The sequence below is a fragment of the Equus asinus genome, chromosome 27 (assembly GCF_041296235.1).
Source record: "Equus asinus isolate D_3611 breed Donkey chromosome 27, EquAss-T2T_v2, whole genome shotgun sequence".
Lineage (NCBI taxonomy): Eukaryota > Metazoa > Chordata > Mammalia > Perissodactyla > Equidae > Equus > Equus asinus.
In genome coordinates this window covers 16,610,766-16,632,741 of record NC_091816.1, presented here as the reverse complement: position 1 = coordinate 16,632,741, position 21,976 = coordinate 16,610,766, and the positions used below count along the sequence as shown (strand labels likewise).

The 21,976-nt window shown below is 34.5% G+C and overlaps 1 protein-coding gene across 1 annotated transcript in view; it reads left to right on the top strand.

Annotated features, from left to right (window-relative positions):
- The window catches only part of SGCZ (sarcoglycan zeta), a 440,778-nt gene that overhangs the window by 370,995 nt on the left and 47,807 nt on the right, over positions 1-21,976 (top strand). Inside the window, exon 4 of the mRNA XM_014847812.3 lies at positions 18,673-18,795. Coding sequence (XP_014703298.1) covers positions 18,673-18,795 — 123 coding nt within the window. The remainder of the gene's footprint in view (positions 1-18,672; positions 18,796-21,976) is intronic.

The following is a 21,976-nucleotide window of genomic DNA, read 5'->3' as shown; positions in this document are numbered from 1 at the left end:
ATATGTATGTCATATAAATATATATATATTTCATATTATAAGGTAGGCAAGTAAGGGTTACATAAAAGGTGAGGAAAGAGAGGAACTGAAATGGACCATGACAGAAGCCAGAAAGCTAAAGGTGCAATCTTACTATAAAAGGTAACATGCAAAAAGAATAGATTTAAGCAGAATATGAAGCATTTATTTAGATGATAAAGGAACTACCTTTGTTTGTTAGCTCTTCTTTAATGTTTATTGAGATGAAAATTAAATAAGCTTATTAGTCAAAAATCAAATTTTCTATTCAAGAAATACTTCTTGAAAACTTCTGATAGGTTAGAACTGCTTAATCACTAAAGCTGCAGACACGAGCCAGAGAGATATAAATCCTTAAACTAAAGGAGCTTATATTTTAGTGAGGTATTCAGAAAATAAACAAGCAAACAAAAGTGAGAAGAAAAAGAAAGTAGGTTAACGTGGAAGAAAATGATGGAGAACATGATTATTTTGGATAAAGACTCCAATAATGTGAAGACAAGGAGGAGGAGAAAGGTGGCTGTTTTAGGGGAATGGTCAGGTTTGAGCCATCTGAGGAGATAACTCTTTAGAAAACTGAATACAGCTGTAAGCAAAACACATAGATCTGGTTAAAGAGCATGGCAGGCAGAAGGAAGAGAAGGTGTAAAAACCTGTGTGTTTTATAAAATCACCGTTTAAAAAACGGCAAGAGGACGGTTGGGATTAAAGCAGAAATTGAAATAAGTACTGAGAGTTTAAAGACAGGATGTATTCTGAATATTATATGATGTTATTGAAGGGACTTGAATAGAAGAGCCCATGGTCTGATTTTCATTTAAAAAATGTGACTCTGGCTTCTGCCTGAAGAATATAGATTGAGAGGCAGGGCAAGAAGAGTAAAATCAGAGGCATCAGTCAGAATGCTTCTCCATTCTTTCTGAGAAGCCAGCTGTTAACTTTGTTGGGATTTCCTTGTAAGGGATGAGCCATTTTTCTCTTGCTGTTTTCAAGGTTTACTCATTGTCTTTGGCTTTCATCATCCTTACTATGATCTGTCTGTATGTGGATCTCTTTGTATTTACCCTGTTTAGAGTTCATTAAGCTTCCTGGATGAGTAGGTTATTGTTTTCAATACGTTTTAGGAAATTTTCAGGCATTATTTCTTAAGATGTTTTCTGACCCTTTCTATTATTCATCTACTTCTAGTATCCCCATTGCACATAAGTGCATGTCCTTAATGATGTCCCACATTTCTCTCTGAGGCTCTGTTCATTTTTCTTCATTCTTTTTTCTCTCTGTTCTTAGATTTTGTAATTTCTATTTAACTTTAATATCACTAATTCTTTCTTCTGCCAGTTCAGTCATTGTACTTCTCAACTCCAGAATTTTTGTTTTGTTCTTTTGTAATTTCTGTATCTTAACTGATATTCTCCGTTTGATGAAATGCTTCATTTAATTCATACCTTCATTTAATTCTTTAAATATGGTTTCCTTTAGTTCTTTGAACATATATATAGTGGCTAATTTAAGTATATTTTTAAAGACTTTCTCTGTTAAATCCCATCTATGAGCCAGATTTTCCTGTTTCTTTGCATGCCATACTTTTTTGTGGAAAATTGGAAAGTTTAGTAATATATTGTGGCAAATACGGGTATTGGTTCCTCCCATCTCCCTTCAGGGCTTATTATTGTCATTTGCTTATTTCTTTTGTGACTGGCTGGATTATTTTATTGAAGTCTATTCCCACCCCCTGCCACTCAGTGTAAAGCTTCTGTAGTTGTCCCTCAGAGGGTACGGCCTCGAGCATGTGCACAGTCACCCAGAATAACAGGGGTTTTAACAGTGCAATATTTGACTGTCTCTTTCCCTCATCACACCCAGCTGCTAAACTATATGAATTACTGGTTGATTGCTATATTGTTTTAAACAATGCCCTGGGGCATAAATTGTTTAATGGACGAATCCAATTAAATCCTGGCTCCTTTCCAAAGATAGTTTTTCAGATTTGTTCTGTCCTTCACAGAGCTCTTCTTAGCTGTTTCTGTCCCTGGTTCTTTCTGTTAAATTAGATGATCTATGGTTTAGCTTATGTGTCTGATAAAGGTTTTGGCCTCTTCTTTATTACTTTTCACCACAACTCCATTATTTTTGAGAGTATGCTTAGCTTTGAAAGTCCTCTAACTCTTATGTAAACAAAATCTTCATTGGGCAGAGTTTTGGAATTCTCTGTTTTACAGCCCTTCTCTCTCCCTGGGCAAAATCTCTGAACTACAGCTGGAACAGAAGATAGTGGTAAGTTTCTCTCTGAGTGACACTCCTGCTTAGGAGCCACACATTTGTCAGGGGTGAGGGTTGAAGTTAGCCTCTAGGACTTGCTTATCCTGACATGTAAATTCCATGCTATGAAAGAAGTAGAGTGTGGGTGATTGGGGCCCCTGTATGCTCAAGATTGAGCCTCCATTCTTTGAGTAGAGATTGAGTGGAAGAAGTGAACCCTCACCTCTCAGCTGAACTCACCAGGAACTTATCCTCTGCAACAGTTAGTTGGAGGGTGGGATGAGAAATATTAACATCCTCCCCATCCTGGGAAAATACCCTAATCCTTTACTGGGAGCTGGGTGGAGAGGGGGCCCTGTTCTTGGCTGCACCTGAGTGGGGTGGAATTTCCACCATACTGGGCTGGGAGGGAGAGGAAGTAAATGGCTCATGGTCCAAATAACACAGACTCTGTTTCTACTGAGTTTTAACAGAACTTCTTGAATAAATGTTTCTTCATTTGCTGTATGTCTTTAGAACTATTTCCTGAGTCTTCAAATTGTTGCTTTTAAAATAATTTTCAGCAGTTTTGCTGAAAATCAGGTCTCCCATCTCCTGACATAGTCATTCCAGAAGTGGAACCTGAGATAAACCTTAACATAGAGGGCTAAACCATTGGGGTGAATTGTAGGTCTATTCACCGAGAAAGGAGTTATTAAGGGGAAAAAAAAGGCAAGCATGTGAAAATCAAGAGTTCTTATTGAAACTAACTTCTAGTGCCTATTAAACATCTATAAACAGTTTGTTATATAAACGTGAATGTCAAGGTACATATTAATGCACATGTTATAAATTTTGGATTCAACATATAGATATTATTTGAAGCCATGATCCTGGATGAGAACCAGTTGAATGGATGTAAATAGAGAAGGATTCCCCTCAATTCTTTTCTTTTTTATTGTGCTCTGGAAATTTTTCACACAGAATACAGTTTAAGAGTCATTAGTCTTACCTCTGGAGCATGTAAATATTTAGAGAATAGAAAGAAGAGGAGAAGGCAGGGATATGGACTGAAAAGGTACGACTGGTGACCTAGAAGAAAAGCAAGAGTGTGGTTTCTCCAGTCTTATGAAAAGAGCTTTTAAGGAAAAGGCAATGACTGAACAAGTCAGATGGTACTGAGAGATCATGTAAGATGAGGTCTAGGACCACTGAATTTTGAGAAATGATGTTTATTCCAGATCTTGATAAGACCAATTAGAGTGGAGTAGTGGTAATAAAAGACTGATTTGACTGATTGATTGTTTGAAGTGGAAAACCTTTGTAGTCCAGATATGTAACTAAACTATTGATTAGATGTTATAGATGAAAAGAAACTTAAATATGATAAAGCCTAATTAAAAAGGAAATTTCTTCTTAGTCAATATTAGTCCATGCAAGCATATTGATTAAATTTTTGTTACTGTCAACCATTAGTGTTGGGATGCTGCATTTTAGAAAGTACTAAATTTGGCTGTGCTCTAATAAATTCTGGTATGGTTTCAAATTAGAAAGATATTTTTATTATGTACACTTTACTTTGGTAGTATCATCAAGTAAACTGATCCACAATCACAAGAGATGAAGCATACATAGCGGAAATTGTAGTCCAGGGCCTTTCTCTACTAAAACAACAATGTTTTTCTTTCCTTTTAGAATATCTATTTTTAATGCAAAAACTGTCAGCTACTTTTTAAAAATGTACTTGTGAGGACCCACAGATTGATCGGGATGCCTCTAGTAAGGAAGTAGCAGTGATAAACATAATCAAACAATCAGTATAGATTTTGGTTTATCAGCTGTGTACAATTGTTTAGTAAGTCCAATATAGTATCTCATTTGGTAGAGAAACTTTTTTATTGTCATATACTCAGCATTTAGCGTAATATCTAAAATACAGTGGATGTTTAAGAAATCCTTTAAAAATGACTGATAATTAATAATGTGGATCATATAAGGCTGAAGAAACATGGTTTAAAAACCAACTTAATATAAATGAATGCTTCTTTGTGTCAGAATATTTGTATCCAGGACAAGAGGGTGTAGTATATGAGATTACAGAAGTGCCATTGGGAGAGGAATTGTTTATCATCTACTGATACAACATCACAGACAATGTAGACTTTGCCCATGCAAACCTACATTCAGACTCAACACCTGGAATCAAGACTCATTCTTGAATATCCAGCAGTTTGTTAGATTCTTAATCATTTTAATGATTTTTTTAGATTCTTCATTATTCTTTGAATAAACTTGTATTACATGTAAATGATGACAGTTTTATCTCTGATTCTATTATACAGAATATCATTTACCTTTTATTTTCTAAAATGAAATTGATATTTCTGTATTGACCTTGCATCCAGAGACCTTGATACATTCATTCCTTAATTCCAGGAGTTTCTTTGTGGATTCTTTGGATTTTTCTACATATGGAATCATGTCATCTGTGAATAATCTAGATTTGTTTCTACCTTTCCAATTCTTATAATTTATCCAATTCTTTAATTATCTTTTCTAGTTTTATTCCTTTGGTTAGGAGCTCCAGAACAATGCTAATTAATAGCAGGCATCCTTCTCTTCTTCCTTTTGTTACAGGGAAAGCTTTCAATACTTCATCATTAAGAATCAGGTGTTCAATAGGTTTTTGTGGGTCCCTTTATCAGATAAAAGAACGTTTGGTAAATGGTCTTCTCATGAATCATGTTGAATTTTGTTAAACAATTTTTGCCCCATATGAGATAATCCTTTTTTCCTCTCTCACACTTCAAAGATGGTTAAATACATTTACTGATTGTCTGACATAAATTACCCTCACATTCCTTGAGCAAACATGGTGTGCTCATGTTTTGCTTAGGCTTTTTGATTTTATGTTTATGAGTAAAATTATCCTGTAATTTTTATTTCATGTACTATTTTATAAGGTTTTTGTGTCAGAATTATACTAGCTTCTTGCAATCAGTTGGAGATATTTTCCATTATGCTGTTCTCAGTAAGAGTTGTAATATCCAAATTACTTCTTTCCTGAATCGTAAAGACTAGAATTTGTCCGTGTGTGTACATGCTTGCGTTTGTGCATGTAAAGATTTTAAATTATTTATGTAATTTCTCTAATATAATAAGAGTGTTTAGGTTTTCTATTTCTTCTTACATCAATTTGGTAAGCAATACTTTGCAGGCATTTTATCAAGTCAACCAAATTTTCAAATTTATTAATATAAAGTTGTTATAAAATATTTGTACCATTTGAATACCTACAACGTCTGTAGTAATGTCTTTTGTTCATTGATAATATATATACTGTTGCTTTTTAAATGTTTTATTATTCAGTTTCACCTTAGTCAATTTTATTAGTTGTTTTAATAAATCTACCTTGGGCCTCATTGATCTAACAGATTATAGGTTTGCATTGTGTTTCATTAATATCTACTCTCTGTTATTTCCTTCCATTTACATTCTGAGGGTTTATGCTTTTGTTGTTTTATCATTCTTGTTTTTTATCAGCATAGATGTTTGACTGTTAATTTTTAACCTTTTTTCTCTTCTAATATAGTCATTTGAGGCTATACATTTCCCTGTAAGTACTGATTTGGGCATTTCACAAGTTTTGATAATAATATTGTAATTATTGTTCAGTTTGGAACACTTTCTAATTTCAACTATCACTTAGAATTTGGCCTATGGCTTATTTTAAAGTGAGTTTCTTAATGTCTAAACGTATGAGGATTTATCAGTTAACTTTTGTTATTTATTTCAAGATTAATTGCACTTTTGTCAGACAAAAAACTCTATAATTTCCATTCTGTAGGCTTTTAAGATTTGCGTTATGCTAGAGTAAATGATCTGCTTTTTAAAATATTCACTTGAATAGATTCAAATAAAATATTCAATTAAAATATTCAGTCATTTCACAGTATATGTAAGTCAAGTCATTATGCTGTATATCTTAAACTTATGCGGTACTGGGTGTCAATTATATCTCAATAAAACTGGAAAAAATATTCAGCTCCAAAGAGCTATTATATCTATTATAGAGTAGTTGGATTAAGGGCTCAATGTATGACCAATATGCCAATTTTGATGATAATGTTTTAATTCCTTTTTTTGCTTGTGTTACTGAGAACCAATTTTATAATCTCCCATCAAAAATCTGCATTTAGCTATTTCTTCTTATAGTTTTCTCAAATTTTGCTTTGTTTTGACACCATGTTTCTATAACTATAATGATTTAAAATGCTAAATATACATGGTGAGTCAATTTTTATCATTATGAAGTAACATCTTATAGGTTATTAATGCTTTTTAACTTAGAGGTACATTAGCATTGTTCTGTTTAATATTTGCATAATATATGATTTCCTACCTTTTGAATGAATTTTTTCAATTCACATTTTAGTTTTGTATGACATAAACTCCTAATAGTTGTTTGCTTTTTTTAAAAAAAGATTTTATTTTTCCTTTTTCTCCCCAAAGTCCCCTGGTACATAGCTGTATATGTTTTAGTTGTGGGTCCTTCCAGTTGTGGCATGTAGGCTGCCACCTTAGCACGGCCTGATGAGTGGTGCCATGTCCATGCCCAGGATCTGACCTGGCGAAACCCTGGGCCGCCGAAGCAGAGCACACGAACATAACCACTTAGCCACGGGGCTGGCCCCTGAGTTTGCTTTTGTACCCAGCCTCATAATAATTGATTTTTAAACTGGAATATTTAGTCCATTTGTATTTAGCGTAATTACTGAGATACGTCAAGCTACATCTCATCTCATTTAGTGCTTTTTATCTCTTTTCTATTCTGTAAGTTTCTCTACCCTTTGTGGCATTTTTTAAATACCTGAGTATTATGTTTCATAACTATATTTTTACTGTACTAATTTAATATTTACTATTCTCTTACGTTAGTGGTTATCCTACAGGTTAAAAGTGAAAATTTCATTTATGAAAATCTAAAATTATTTGATTACTGAAGATGATTTGAGATAATGTGACCTCAAAATGCTTGATTTCTAATTTATTCTTCTCCTAACTTATATTCAATTACCTATATGCATTTTATCTATCTATATTGTTTAAACTGAACAAGATATTATTATTGCTTAAAATATTCAACCCTTATTATATTTATTTGCATGTCTTCAACTATGATTTTTTACAATTCCTTCCTGTGTCCCTGGTATTTGATCTTTGACAATTTCCTTGTTCTTTAAAATAGCCCTTTATAATTTCCTTAAAATGATTTTGTTGGTGATTAGTTCTCTCAGTGTTTATTAGTCTCAAAATGTCTTTTGCGTTCAATCTTGGATAATAATTTTGCTGGTCTTAAAATCCCAGGTTGGCATTTCTTCCCCCATAACATTGAAAATATATTTTATGGGTTATTTTATGTCCCCATAAAATAAAAAAAATGAATAAAAAATAAAATTTGTATGTGAAGTGCCAGCCCCCAGTATCTCAGACTGTGGCCTTATCGGAAGATAGAGACTTATCTGGGGATAAAGATAATGTTAAAATTAGATCATTAGCGTGGACCATCCAATGTGATTGGTGTTCTTATTAAAAGGGAGAAATCTGGACATAAAAATACGTATAGAGGGAAGGTGATGTGAAGAAATATAGGGAGAAGATAGCCACCTACAACCCAAGGAGAGAGGCCTGGAATGGATCCTTACCTCACAGCCCTCAGAAGGAACCAACTCCCCAACACCTTGATTTTGGACTTCTAGTCTCTAGAACCGTGAGACAATACATTTCTGTTTTTTAAGCCGCCCAATGTGTGGTACTTTTATGGCAGTCCTGACAAACTAATAAATATCCCATTGTTCTCTTTAAGGTTTATGTTTAGAGGTCAGCATCAGCTTAAATACTGTTCTTTAGTAGTAATTTATCTTTATTCTCTGAGTGTTGCTCCCTTTTTATTTTGGTGTTTGGCGTATTCACTATGATGTTATTAGGTGATGAGATTTTTGGGGGGAGTGGACTTAGCATATATTGAGCTTCTTGAGTTTGTGTCTTCCATCATTTCATCTCAACTTTGCTTGTTTCATTTGTGCTCTCCTCTGTTAGAAATTCTCAGTAAATATATATATTAGAAGAACATGGATACTCAAGTGTTTCAGCAACTTTTTTTGAAAAGATTTTCCTTTCTCCATAAAATGGTTTGGCTTCCTTGTAAAAATATCAATTGACCATATACATATGCATCTATTTCTGGGCTTGCTGTTCTGATAATCCAATATATTACCTATTCTTATGGCAATGTCCCACTTCCCTGACCAATGTAGTTTTATAGTGTATCTTGAAAAGAAATAGTGTAAAATCCTTCAGTTTTGTTCTGTCTTAAATATTATTTTGACTATTCTAGATCATTTACCCTTTCTTAAAGATTTTTGAGTTAATTTATCAAAATTATATTTTATTGGACTTACATATTTCTTTTTTCTATTTTTTATTTATGTTTTTTGAAACTCTATTATTCAGTACTCTTATCATTATGAAGTAACTTTCATTATCTTCAGTAATCTTCATTGCCTTGAGGTTTACTTTGCTATTATTAATATAACCATTCCAGTTTCTTATCATTATAGTTTTTCTAGTCATATATTTTTACATATCTGAGTTTTCACATTTAAAGTGTATCTCTTATAAGAACTGTAAACTTTCAACTTATTTTTAAAATTTTTATTAAATATTTATTGCTTGTTTATGTTTAAAATGTAACTATTGATATGTTTCTATTTAAGCCTACAAATTTGCTGTCTCTTTTCTGTTTTTCGTCTCTCTCTTTGTTTCCTTTTATCCTCCAATCCTGCCCGTTTTGTCAACTGATTGCTTTTTGGTATTCTGCTTTATCTTCTCTATTGCCTTTTTAGCTAAGCTCATTTTTATTGTTGTACATGTCACTGAGGCTGGTTTTTTTTTCCCTCTGGTCTTTGTTTTCTCCATGTTTCACTTTGGATAGTTGTATGTACATCCTTTCAACTTCACTGATCCTTTCCTCTCCAGATTATAATATGCCAATTAAATTCATTCAGTGAGTTTTGCACTTCAGATATTGGATTTTTTAGTTCTAGACATTCATTTATCTTTTTTATTTCTTCTTTATCAATTTTTATTTCTCTGCTGAGATTCCTCTTCTGTTTATTAATTATGTCCATATTTTCCTTACATCCTTGAACATTTTTATAATAAATTCATATCTTTGTTTGCTAATTCCAGCATTTGAGGCAAATCTGGGCCTGTTTTTATTGACTGACTTTCTCCTGGTTAGGACCATATTTCCCTAACTCTTCGTATGTCTAGTAATTTTTTGAGAAGCTGGATTTAGTTGTCTTCTTTTAAAGAATGTTTTTGATAGTAAGGAGACAAGTAGTTAATTTATTGGCGTATCAGCTTGATCCTGTTGAGGATGGATTGTAGACTTGTTAGGGTGGACCTACAGTAGCCTTTACTCCGGGGATAGCGTAGCTTAGCTCTGGGGTCTCCTCAGTGTGCAGGTTGTCTGGAGAGGTATCTACACACTAACTGGTTGGAAGTTGAACATCTGCTAGAGATTTACAATTTTTGGAAACTTCGTTAAACTTATATATACCTTAGTAATTCTTCTCGAATAATCATCATGTAATATCACCCTGTGTATGTACAGTATTTGGGTAAAAACTTAAAAGCATCGCTGTGCAAATTTCTGGGTCTCCTTCTAAGCTCAGCTCCTTTTCTCCATTTACACTGTCCCTTAAGTTCTATCCATGTCAGCATTCCTGAAATCTGATTTCTCTTTCCTCCACCCACCAACACCACTGAGCTCTATTTCCCTGTGCTTTGATTTGCAAATGGTCCCCAGGAATAAACTTGAAATGACTGAGGAGTTCACCTTGTGTTTTCTTTTCTCAGGGATCACCACCCTGTTCTGCCTCTTGTCAAAAATATAAAAGACAATTGATCTATATTTTTGCCTAATTTTATAATTGTTTATGTGAGAGGGTAAGTCCAGAACTCATTTTTTTCATTACGGCCTTTCAGAGTATGTTGTCAATAGGGTTGTTAACCAATAATTCTTTTTCATTTAACTTCGTTGCAGGATTATACCTTACTTTCAGAAACAGACTTGGTAATATAGTTTTCAGTGATCTATAAAATAAAAAGTGCTATATTATTTCCAAATGAAAGTTGAGACAGTGACCAAGTGTGCCATATCTTTCCCTTTTTGCCACAACCTTGAAAGCGTGTGTTGAGATGGAGACTGCATCATTTGGGTCCCTGAGTGATTACTGTGATCAAAGCCCCCTGCTGACTCATGGTGGAAATTGGCATGAACAAGAAACAGTTTTGCTGGGCTAAATCACTCAAATTTGGGGGATTGACTTACTGCAACATAAACTAAATCATCTTTTCTGATATAAGAACTTTAATTCAAGTACCCCATGTGATCATTTCCCAGAAACCAAAGTTTGTTTAATGCTTCTTTGGGAATCAGAAATAATGCTTTACAAAGCAAGTAATTCTAAGAATTCCTTGTAATCACGAAAATAACCGTTAGCTATAACAAATCAATAGCACCATACAGTTGCCTAACAATATCACAATTTATTACGGTCAGATTATAAAAAAAACTCTATTTTATAATAAGATTGCTTCAGTTGTTTATCTTGAGGTTTATTCTTGTTTAGTGTTCAATTCATTGATTTATAACACCAAAAACAGGTTCTTCCTAAATGAAATTCAGAAACAAGACAATAAGGCTGACCATTGTTAAAAGGAAATATGAAACAGTTTTTATGTAAAATCCAAATATCAATAAGCACACCTCAATATTCTTCTTAAAAAGTATGAAAGGTAGTATAAATAAATACAGTAGATGTTACTCTGTAGAGAAGGTAGTAATTTTTTGATATTTTCAAGAATACAATTCTCTAGAATGGTTTCTGTGTAAGTTCTCTTACATTAGAAAAGTAAATACGTGTACTGTTAAGATGGCTTTCAGAATGATGTAGAGGTGATAAATTAATTGTCGAAGTAGTTAGTTTTTGAAAAGGGATAAAAATAATTTTGAAATTTGACAGAGAATTTATACTTATTGGTATCCATAAGGTTGTATTATTAGTTGAATGCATCTGAAAATTGTAGTACCACGACTAACAAATTGTATTACATATAATTTAGAGGACATGGCATAAAAATATATTAGCAAACTGCACCAACTCATTTTTTATGCTTGTGTTTGGTATGTAACATGGATACATCTAAGATGTTAATTGTTATTTAAAAGCAAATGCATGTTAGAAAGGAAAAAAAAAAAAATGTATGAAGAATGTATACAAAACTACCCCGGTGGATGTGTCAAAATGTAGCAGAAAACCAGGGCAAGCCGGTGGATAACAAAGTGGGAAAAATTCTGAGTAGTTACTAGGTTTTCTTATGAAAAACGTATTAGAAATAAAAAGTAATAGGCTGAAATGGGAAAAATTTTGTCAGATATTATCAAGAAATGGCTTTTAAAATCCCATGTTCTACCCGTATAACTTCCATAAATTCTATAGCATCATTTTAGACATTATTAATGTCTGCTGAGAAGAAGTTAGGGAAAGAGAGATTACCAGAGGACACTAGGAATTTTTTTTTCTTCTCTCTCTCTTACAAAAGCACTTACCAAAAATGCAGTTATAAGCAATCTCCTCTCATTACTTAAGTATTCATTCATTCACTCACTCTTATATAATAATTCTATCAGACAATATTTATTTACTGCATGTGACATGCAATTTTTTTGTTTCTAGTTTTCCTTTACGCATTGAAAGAGCGTGAATGACCACGAAGTGTAAAAAATTTGGGGAGAATTATATTTCACCCACCAACTTTGTGCCATCCACAAATTTGAAATGCTGATATTTTATGTTTGTATACTATGTAAAAAACAGACTATTTTGCACATGTGTTGTTCATTTTGGCTCCTTAAACAAACAATAGGTGAAGGGCATCTGTTTTCATTTCTCTTATAAAACATGGTCAGTAGAAGTGGGTTAAACAGACGAATTTTACCTGGTCCTCTCAAAATTCAGAGAGGCCAGGCCCAGGAAAAAATACCATACTAGTTTATGAAATGACTGGCTAAGAATCATAAAAGTATTATTATTATTATTTATTATTATTATTATTATTATTTTTAGGAATCACCAAAGAGACCTAAGAACACAAGTGTAAAAGATTATATTTATACCATTAAGACTAGGTTTGTAATTGTCTAAGTAGAAATTTAGTTTGCCCAATACAAAGGCGATAACAGAATTTGCCCCGGGATATTATAGTACCCCTCCCCATAGCATCATTTCAGGAAATCTTAGAGCATATTTTTTCTTTTAGTTAAACACTGAAGAATTTTTTGTGGGGAGATGCAGTTAAAGGTGGAAGATATCTAGAACTTGTATTTTATAAAGATGGGCATGACAGAGAGGGAGGGAGGAAGAGAAAGAGAAAGAGAGAATGCATGGAAACTTAAAGAAGACAAGAGAGAAAGAGTGAAAAATATGCAGTTAAAAGAAACCCCACTCCAAATTTATAAACTGTTTAACCTGGGCGTGGTGGGTAAGTAATTTATTGATTCATACAATGGGAAAATTTAGGGCTAGATTAATTTTCTCTCTGACTGAATCGAGTTGTTTAGGCAATTATTCAGGAGTATCTCTCTGTCCTTCTCTTTCTCTTTCTGTTCCTTTCTCTCCTTTTCATTGATTGGCTGAATTCTCAGGCAGACATTTGCTATGTGGGAGTATAGCTAGCCTTAAAAGCTTCAAGTTTATGTTATGCTCAGTGTCTATTATCTGAAAAGAAGAATGTGCCTCTTTTTCAAAACTTAGAGCAAAAATCAGGAGGGTGTTTGAATCATGTGCTTATGTGTGAATTAATTGCTTTGGTCATAGAGAATAATACCCCTGGACCAGTTCTAGAGAGAGAGCCCCACAGGGCCGCATGGACTGACTGTGGGGAGCATAATGTCAGTAAAGGAGACTGAGGAGCACTGACTTAACAGAGATGTTTACTCCAACAGTAATTGGGGAATTATAAAATCGAAACCATAGTGACATACATTTTACACACTTAGAGTGGCAAAAATTACGAAGTCTCATAATGCTGAGTGATTGCAACGATGCAGAGCTAAGGAATTCTTATACTCTGTGGCAGGAATGTTAATCAATACAACCTGTTTGGAAAGCAACTTCCTCTTATCTAGTAAGTTTGACCTACATTCTGGGCTATCCAACTCTCCGCCACCTAAGTATAAGCCCTAGAAAACTCTTGTCTGAGTGTAAAAGAAGACTTGTAAAAAAACATTTATAGCATTGTTGTTACTGATTCTGATATCCCAGAAACAATCTACAACATTATCAGTGGAAAATGGATCACTAGCTTGTGGTATATCCATATGACAGAACATAGCAGTGAAGACGAATAAACCAAAGCTACATGTATAGAAATTAATGTATCTAATACTGTATGAAAAAAAAACTAGTCATTGAAAAATACAAGTAATATAAAGGTGTGTGTATAGACACACACACAGTAGGTACATATATGTATAATTCAAGACACGTGAAACTAAGAAAAATGTTTTTTTTTTTAAAGATTTTATTTTTCCCGTTTTCTCCCCAAAGCCCCCCCAGTACATAGTTGTATATTTCTCATTGTGGGTTCTTCTAGTTGTGGTATGTGGGACGCTGTCTCAGCGTGGTTTGATGAGCAGTGCCATGTCCGCACCCAGGATCCGAACCAACGAAACACTGGGCTGCCTGCAGTGGAGCGCGCGAACTTAACCACTCGGCCACGGGGCCAGCCCCAAGAAAAATGTTTTTTAAGGATTCATACAAGAGTAGTAAAATTATAAAACGGGAGTGATAAAAACTCACTTGAGGATAATGTTGACATCTTGAGCTCCCCCGGATGAAGGGAGATGTGATTAAGGAAAGACTACACTGCGGTTTCACCTATGTTGGTGACAACAGCTATTTCTTCAGCTAGGTGGTGGCAGGGAGCCTCCGACAGGGATACGAAGGTGAATGTAGACTCAGAGTTCGTATCGCTACTTTATTTGCTGGAGGAAGAATGGTTACTCATCCAATTCCAAAAAAGAAGACAATTCCTGTGCGGAAAAAGAAACAAGGATTGGTCTCTGGCAGGATCCTATGAGGACTGCAAGTGCTGAAGGCTCAATATCTCTTCTTCTGAGAGGAGCCTCCCTTGCTGGCCCTTGGTGACCCAGCTCTCCTTCTGACTCTTCTCCTCTCCCCGAGGACGCTTACCATACTCTTCCTCGTGTGAGTTTTTAGTGCCACCCATAATGTAACTAAAGCAAAGTACAGTGCTTATTTCTATTTGTATTTCATGAAAGCAGCTTATTTTGTTTTGTTTCAAACTTGGTTTTGTTTTTTTTGAGCCCATGATAATTCTAAATTAGGAATTTCAGAACACTGAATTTAGTTAACTGTATTGAAGCTTGGTTTTGTTTTTCTCATGGGAATTTCCGATCTTTTAATAATACTTTTGTTCCAGATCTTGAAAATATTGACAGACATATAAAATTAGAGTTATATGGGAAGAAAGGATCCATCATGATATGCTCGAGGAAAACACACCGGAGATAATCAGACATATTCATTTTGATCTTTGCCTTGTTTTCTTTAAATTAGGACTAAACAGTGCCAAGAAGCCCCATGGAAATATATTTTTTGAGCGCTTTAGAGACTTTTATTGAAGAGAATTTTCCAACTCATGTGTTTGACTAATTTAATGTAGAAAATGCAAAGACAGTAAAGAAATTATTAAAGCCTTTCTACTTGTCAGCAAAACGTGCCTTTGGCTACTAAATATGACTGTAAGAATTGTGAACGTTCCAGAAAGGCAATGGAGCGATCTCTGGGGGGAACAAGAAACTGGTTGTTGTTTTTGTTTGTTTGCTTTTAAAGAATATATACAGAATATATATAAAGAATGTATAAGAATATATACAGAATATATATAAAAGAACCAGAGAAAATATTTGGCTGTATGTTAGATACTTTATTCCTTTTATGGAATGTATTATTTTGCTTACATGTTTTCTCTCTCTTTCCTGCCAATTCTCTTCACTTGTTCTATTCCTGACTGCCCTTTGATTTTGAAGTTGCTGACATGAGCTTCCTCAGAGATATTCCTAAGGAAGCATTTAGTCTTCCTACATCACTTAGCAAGTCGGTGTTTAAGATGACTAATGAAATATAGAACTGCCTGGATAATTCCACCTCCCATGATCTATTTGCTCGGGAATCAGAGCTTCCTACCAAGAATCATTCAGGCATTTTGCCCTCCTGCAACTCTGGAAGCATCACTGGGTGAGATGAAATTGAACTGGACATTACTGCCCCTCTGAACAACTGGATCCTGACTTGACTCAACCCAGAGAATATGTGATACTCGGAACATGAAAAACAGAAAAAGACACCCCGAAGCATGTTAGGATATAGTAAATTCAGTTTCATATAGCCTAATATATTAACTTTAAATATAAACATTCACAACAAAGCAATATATGTCCAATTACATATATTTATTATTTTCCATTTACAGAAAAGAAAAGCAGTGTATGGAGCACAATATACTCAAAATTATTTTCTGATTTAAAATGTTTATTTACTATCAATGCATTGCTAATTGCTTGCAATTTTGCCTCCTGTAATTATACTAATATGTTGAATAAAGTGTAATCTGCAGTATTAATTTATAAATCTATTTTTTCAATTGGATGATTCTACATGCATTTATTTATGGCATAGATGCGTCTCTTCTATTCTGGGTGCATAAATATTTTCTTATTTGCTGTTCTTTATTTAAATTTAATGAATTAAGATTGCAACTCATGTTGCCATACCCACTCTACTAATATTTCTCATAGTTTATGTGACACACAATATAGCAATTTTATGTTAATAAAGTATCTCCCATATAATGACATTAAGTATTACGCCAAGAAAAGTCTTACTGGTATGTGTACATATAATGTGTATGTATGTGCTTGTATATAATACATTTATATGTGTTTATACATATATACAGTAATTGAATGCACTTTGATGTCATTAAATCAGTGATACATTTTGTGGATCAATTCACCCAATAATTAAGTATATTTGAAGGAAGAAACATAGTATACATTTTAAGGTTTTATGTGTATAATATCTATAATATCTTTCAGGTGGTTCAGACTTAATGTATACTTGGGTGTCTTGAAAATAGATTGAAACACAGAGGCCTCAAAACTCAGAAGTTACATTTATCCACACATTGGCTTTTTGAACATCATCCAGTTGGGTTACTATGGTTCAAAGATTAAAAGCACAATATTGGAAGGATAGACCAGGATTAGAAGAAAACACACTCAACTGAATACAGGCTGCCGAAATATATTTGAAGATCAAATGCAATGACTGTGACCAAGAACAATATGTCTGCCATGGTTTCTCTAATACTGTCATTAAATTCCATAAGGATAGTTCTTTGCTTAAAAAAAAATTTACAAGACAATAGATTTTAAAATACAATTCACACTGTTTTGAACTTGACATCCACAAGATTAACACCAGTTTTATCTTATTTAGCATTGTCCCAGTTGAAGCTTTTCAAATTTTATGTGTGGACCTGAAAACATGTAGGTAGTTTCAGAATATAAGAAAATTATACATCTTATTTTCAGAGCAATTATCTCTCACGTTATCAGAGTTTGGAATTAATTTTCCTTTTGTCAAGACCACTTTAGAAACTATGGAGATGGGAAGGTGTAAGTTACTAAAGCCCATGGGGTAGAATTGGGAGGAGGGCTGAGATGGGGTTGAGGACAAAGGAAAGGGACAGAAAGCTAAAGTCTAGTGCTCATTCACCCACCTAACATTCTTCTGCTAAGTGCCCACTAGAAACCAGACACAATTTTAAAGTTGGAGGATATTTTGGAATACAAAGATGATCTCATGTTTTGAATTTCAGAGGGTCGTATATTTAACAAATGATAGCAGTACATTTTCTTAGTCCGTTCGAGCTGCTATAACAAAATGACGTAGACTGGTTGGCCTCAACAACAGAAATTTATTTCTCGTGGTTCTGGAGGCTGGATGTCCAAGATCAAGGAGCCAAATGACCAGTGTCTGCTGAGAGGCTGCTTCCTGGCTTGCAGACAGTTAGCATTTTATTGTTTATTCACTTGGCAGATTGCAGAGAGAAAGAAAGCAAGCTTACTTGTGTCTTTTTATAAGGGCACTAATCTCATTTATGAGGGCTCCACCCTTATGATATAATTACCTCCCAAATGCCTAATATCATCACATTGGGGGTTAGAATCTCAACATATGAATTTCAGGCACACAGAAACATTCAATCTATAGCATATGTAAAGATAAAAAAAGAAGTATGCAAAAGTGTCATATGCCTAGATCCCTGGCTGGGCTGGATTGTGCCTGATGAGAGTTTCTGATGTTGATAGCAAAGGAGAGATGTTCAAAATCTTAACAAGAGGGGAAGATATAGATCCACATAACAAAAGAGACAAATTGATGTTCTGGAAATAACAATTCCTCAACCTCTGACCAGTTTAATCTTCTTGTTGAAGCCCTCTTAACTCTCAAATTAATTATGTTTTCCAAATATGTGAGTAGATTAATGTACAAAATTGTCCAACAGATTGGAAATAGATTTCCAATTTCATGATGTAATTACATTCGTTTAATACTATATTTTAACTAAATCAAGAAAATTATTGGTTAGAAGATACATTGGGGAGTACTAAAAAGAACAAATGTAGCTATTTGCAAGATTGATTGTAATACGGCTTCACAATCAGTGATAGTAGAGGGGGAACAAATTTCAATATTAGAATCTATGAAATGTAGAGTGAGTAAAGCTTCACAACTGAATAATGCTTTATAAGTATCTTGTGATGAGGAAACTGTGGGTCCTAGTGTCTGTGTGCAGAGAGAAAACATGAGAGCCATTCAGTCCACAAGTATTTATTGAGCACCCAGCCTGTGCCAGGTATAATGCCAAGTCTTCGGGTTGCAACCAAGAACAAACCAGGCATTGTCTCTCCTTGTGTATATGCAAAGTTTTTAACTGGCTAAACCCACAAACCTTATTAGGACTATGCCAGGCATTTAGAGACCAGATCTATGCCCAACCATCCTAGCCCAGCAATACTCTATCAAATTAGACAGCCTCTTGAAAAGGATAACAATTAAAAATATGATCCAGGTGTAAAACACTGCAGAGATTCACAAAATAATATATATATTTCTCTTCTTTTTCTAATAAAAAATACATGTTAATGGTTTCCTGTCTACCAGTTTCATTTTCAAACCTTTCCTCTGATCATAGGAGCTGATGCTGTGGAAGCTCAGTGTAAAAGATTTGAAGTGAGAGCGAGTGAAGATGGCAGGGTGCTGTTTTCTGCAGATGAAGATGAGATTACCATTGGGGCTGAAAAGCTGAAAGTTACAGGTACTGTAGATTGACATCTTGGCACATTGTTTACTCCTTGAAAGAATATGCAACTGAACAAGAAGCTACTTTATAAGATGTATGATTCCATGGCTAAAATTGAGTCTTGCATAATATCACGATATTGCATCATTTGAGTTTTGAATAGTCTTCAAATATGAAGGTACTGGTTGTGGTTGCAGAAGAGAATGTAAATATTAGCCTTAGTGATATAAAAGTAAAGCTGTGTGTCTCCGGTGGGGATAGATGGAGGGAAGTGGGTATGAATGGTGGAAGAAAAAGTAGAATGCAGACACTAAGGCTGACTAGAGGTGGTAGACAAAGAACATTTAGAGAGGTTATTTAAAAGTAAAAGATATGCAAAAGAAGAACTGAAATGTAATTATCAACTTTAAAATGAAGTAGAGGGGAAAGGTTATAATCACAAATAAACTAAATTCTCGCTCTTTAAGGGATATAATTACCCTCAAAACTATGTAAATCAAGAAATAGTGCTAATCACACATTATTTAGAAGTTATTAAAGTCATTATTTTAATATAAAGGGCATTAAAGTCAACTACCAGCTGAAATTAAAAAGCGAAAACAGAAACAAAATAGTTAAAAGCAGCCTGGGAGTGGGACTAATTGATGAAGTCTATTTTAAGCACAATCTTTTTTGAATTACTTGATTTGCAACCATGATACATATTATGTTGACAAATATTTTAAAAGTACCCAAGGAGGCCTATATTTAAGCAAAAAACAAAAAGGAAAAAATGAAATACGTTTGACTTAGTGTTTCCCAAACGCTTGAGTTTGGGAATACCTCATGGGATATTGATCATATCTATTGAGGTCAAACTGAGGCCTCTGGGCAATGTGAGAGCAGTCAGCACGGTAATTAAAGAAAACAGGCTCTGCTTTCAGGCTGTTTATGTTGAATCCTGCCTCTGCTCTTTGATATTTTAAATAAACTCTCTGTGCCTCCAATTTTCCTTCATCTAAACGATTGAGATGATGATGACTTTAGTGCTTAAATTACACTAGTGCGCGTGTGTGCCTATGTGTGCATGTGTGTGTTCAGAATGTCCTTGACACATAATGAAGACATTGTAAAGGTTAACTCTTCATTTTTCTTAACAAAGAGAATACTAATATTGTTAATGGCCCAGATATGAGAGCCTGTGTGGATTTCAAGAAAGGTGTACTATTAAATGGCAATGGAATTCAACAAAGATTGTTGAATGGGGATCTTCACTGGGCATCCGTGGGCTCGGCCACAACCCACTACCACCATCCCTACTGTCGTCCATGACCTCATTTCTCTCATGAGAGTATCCTGTTGAGAAGCTGGAGCTTGCACCATGGAGTTGGTGTTTGGAGTGGTCCTCACGACTGCCCATTTGACTCATTTCTTTTTCTCTCTTAAGACTCCTGGAAAAAGTCAGGAAAGGAGGCATGCATGTGGGACAAAAATTGACTTTCTTGAGTTGGGGGACAGGGCAATAAAAGCTTGAGGGTTTTTTGTTGGCACAAAGCACAGACAAATCGGAAAGGACATTGACTTTAGGGCCCTTGGCACTAGTATTTTAGTTGCTGGTTGGTGGGCAAGTGAGGAACTCAGACAGAAATGCACTCGGGGATTAAGCAGATACAATTTCAATATTTAACAGTCTTTGAACCTTGGTGTTGCCTATTGGCTTTCAGCTTTGATATCAACATAAACCTGAGATAGCTTTTAGGATATTACATGCTTATCCAAAAATTGCTTCATCCATATTCACATGTTCCCATTGTGTACTTTGCACTCATAAGTGAAGGGAAGTTCTAGAGCTCTTGACAGTTTTTATGATCTCATGGAATTTTAACTTTCTCTGATGTTTTTATTACCTTGACTTATCTCATAGCAGTTGTAGTGAAGTGCTGTCTTCACAAAACTAGACTCATTAACTAGATTTTTAAAATTTTTTGTTGAGGTCAGTGGATAATCACCTTTATTTTCCTCTTTTTCTTGGTAGCCTGGCTGCCATCCTTGAACTGTTAATTGGACTATTTAATCAGGGGAGAAAGTGCTCCCTGAAAAATCTAAGTTTTTCTGCATTTCAATTAACCGCCTTCAAGCAGTCACCTATGCTAACTTAACCACTCTTTCTCCTTCTCTCCAGCTCTGTGCATGAGTGAATGTGTGTGTGTGGTGCTGCGTGGTATGTGTGAATACATAGATAAATATGTATGTCTCACTCTGGCTTTCTTTTTCTATTTCTCTATCTGTCTCAAATATATACGCATAGCTTTGTGTTTATTCTTCACAATACTCTTGATTGATCTATATTTTCCAATTACCTCAGACAATTAATCCGTTTTACAATAGAGATGTATACCATATTATATAAAAGATCTGAAATAATAAAATAATATAATTTTGAGGTCATAATTGCAGAATCCAGGCAGATTTCTATAAAGGGTTACAGCACGACACTTAGGATGAAAGAAACACCAAAGAACTATGAAAATGTATGTAGCGAACAGCAGTGAATTTTACCTGACATGGATATACAAGAGACTCCACATTGTTAATAAATAAATGCTAAGCTGGGAAATATTTTAATTTGATTAGAATTTCCCCCAGTGCCCAGTCACATTTCTGTTTCTCACAGAAGAGCTTATATACCCACAGACACGCACAGAGACAAACACACATCCATACACACAGACTCTCAAATTCCTGCTAGGTCCTTCCTCCTTCACCAGAATACACATATTAACTTTATAGCAGCTTTATTCCTTCTTGTGGTATTTCTAAAATAAAGGAAAATAAAGATATCAAAGGCAAATATAATTTAAAACTTCACATGCTTGGAGGAGAAAATTTTGCATAGTGTAGCGTCCAATTTAAGGGCCCTGGGATTGATTAGGAACCTCACATATACTTTAAAGCAGGGCCTGAATCATTTGACGATAATGCTGCAAAAAGACACTGACTCAGGGCGCTGCATAGAAATTAGGGAGCTGTGCTGACAAGACTTCAAAGTTACATGTGACAAGAGATCTGTGTGAGGTTTATTCTAGAATTTTAAATTTGGGGCACCAAATATTCTATTTAAGCAATATCTGTAGGAATTAAAATGGATCCTTTCTGGCTTTATACTTTATGAACAATGGTATTTTGTGCATGGACTTCCCTTGCAGGGTGACAGAAG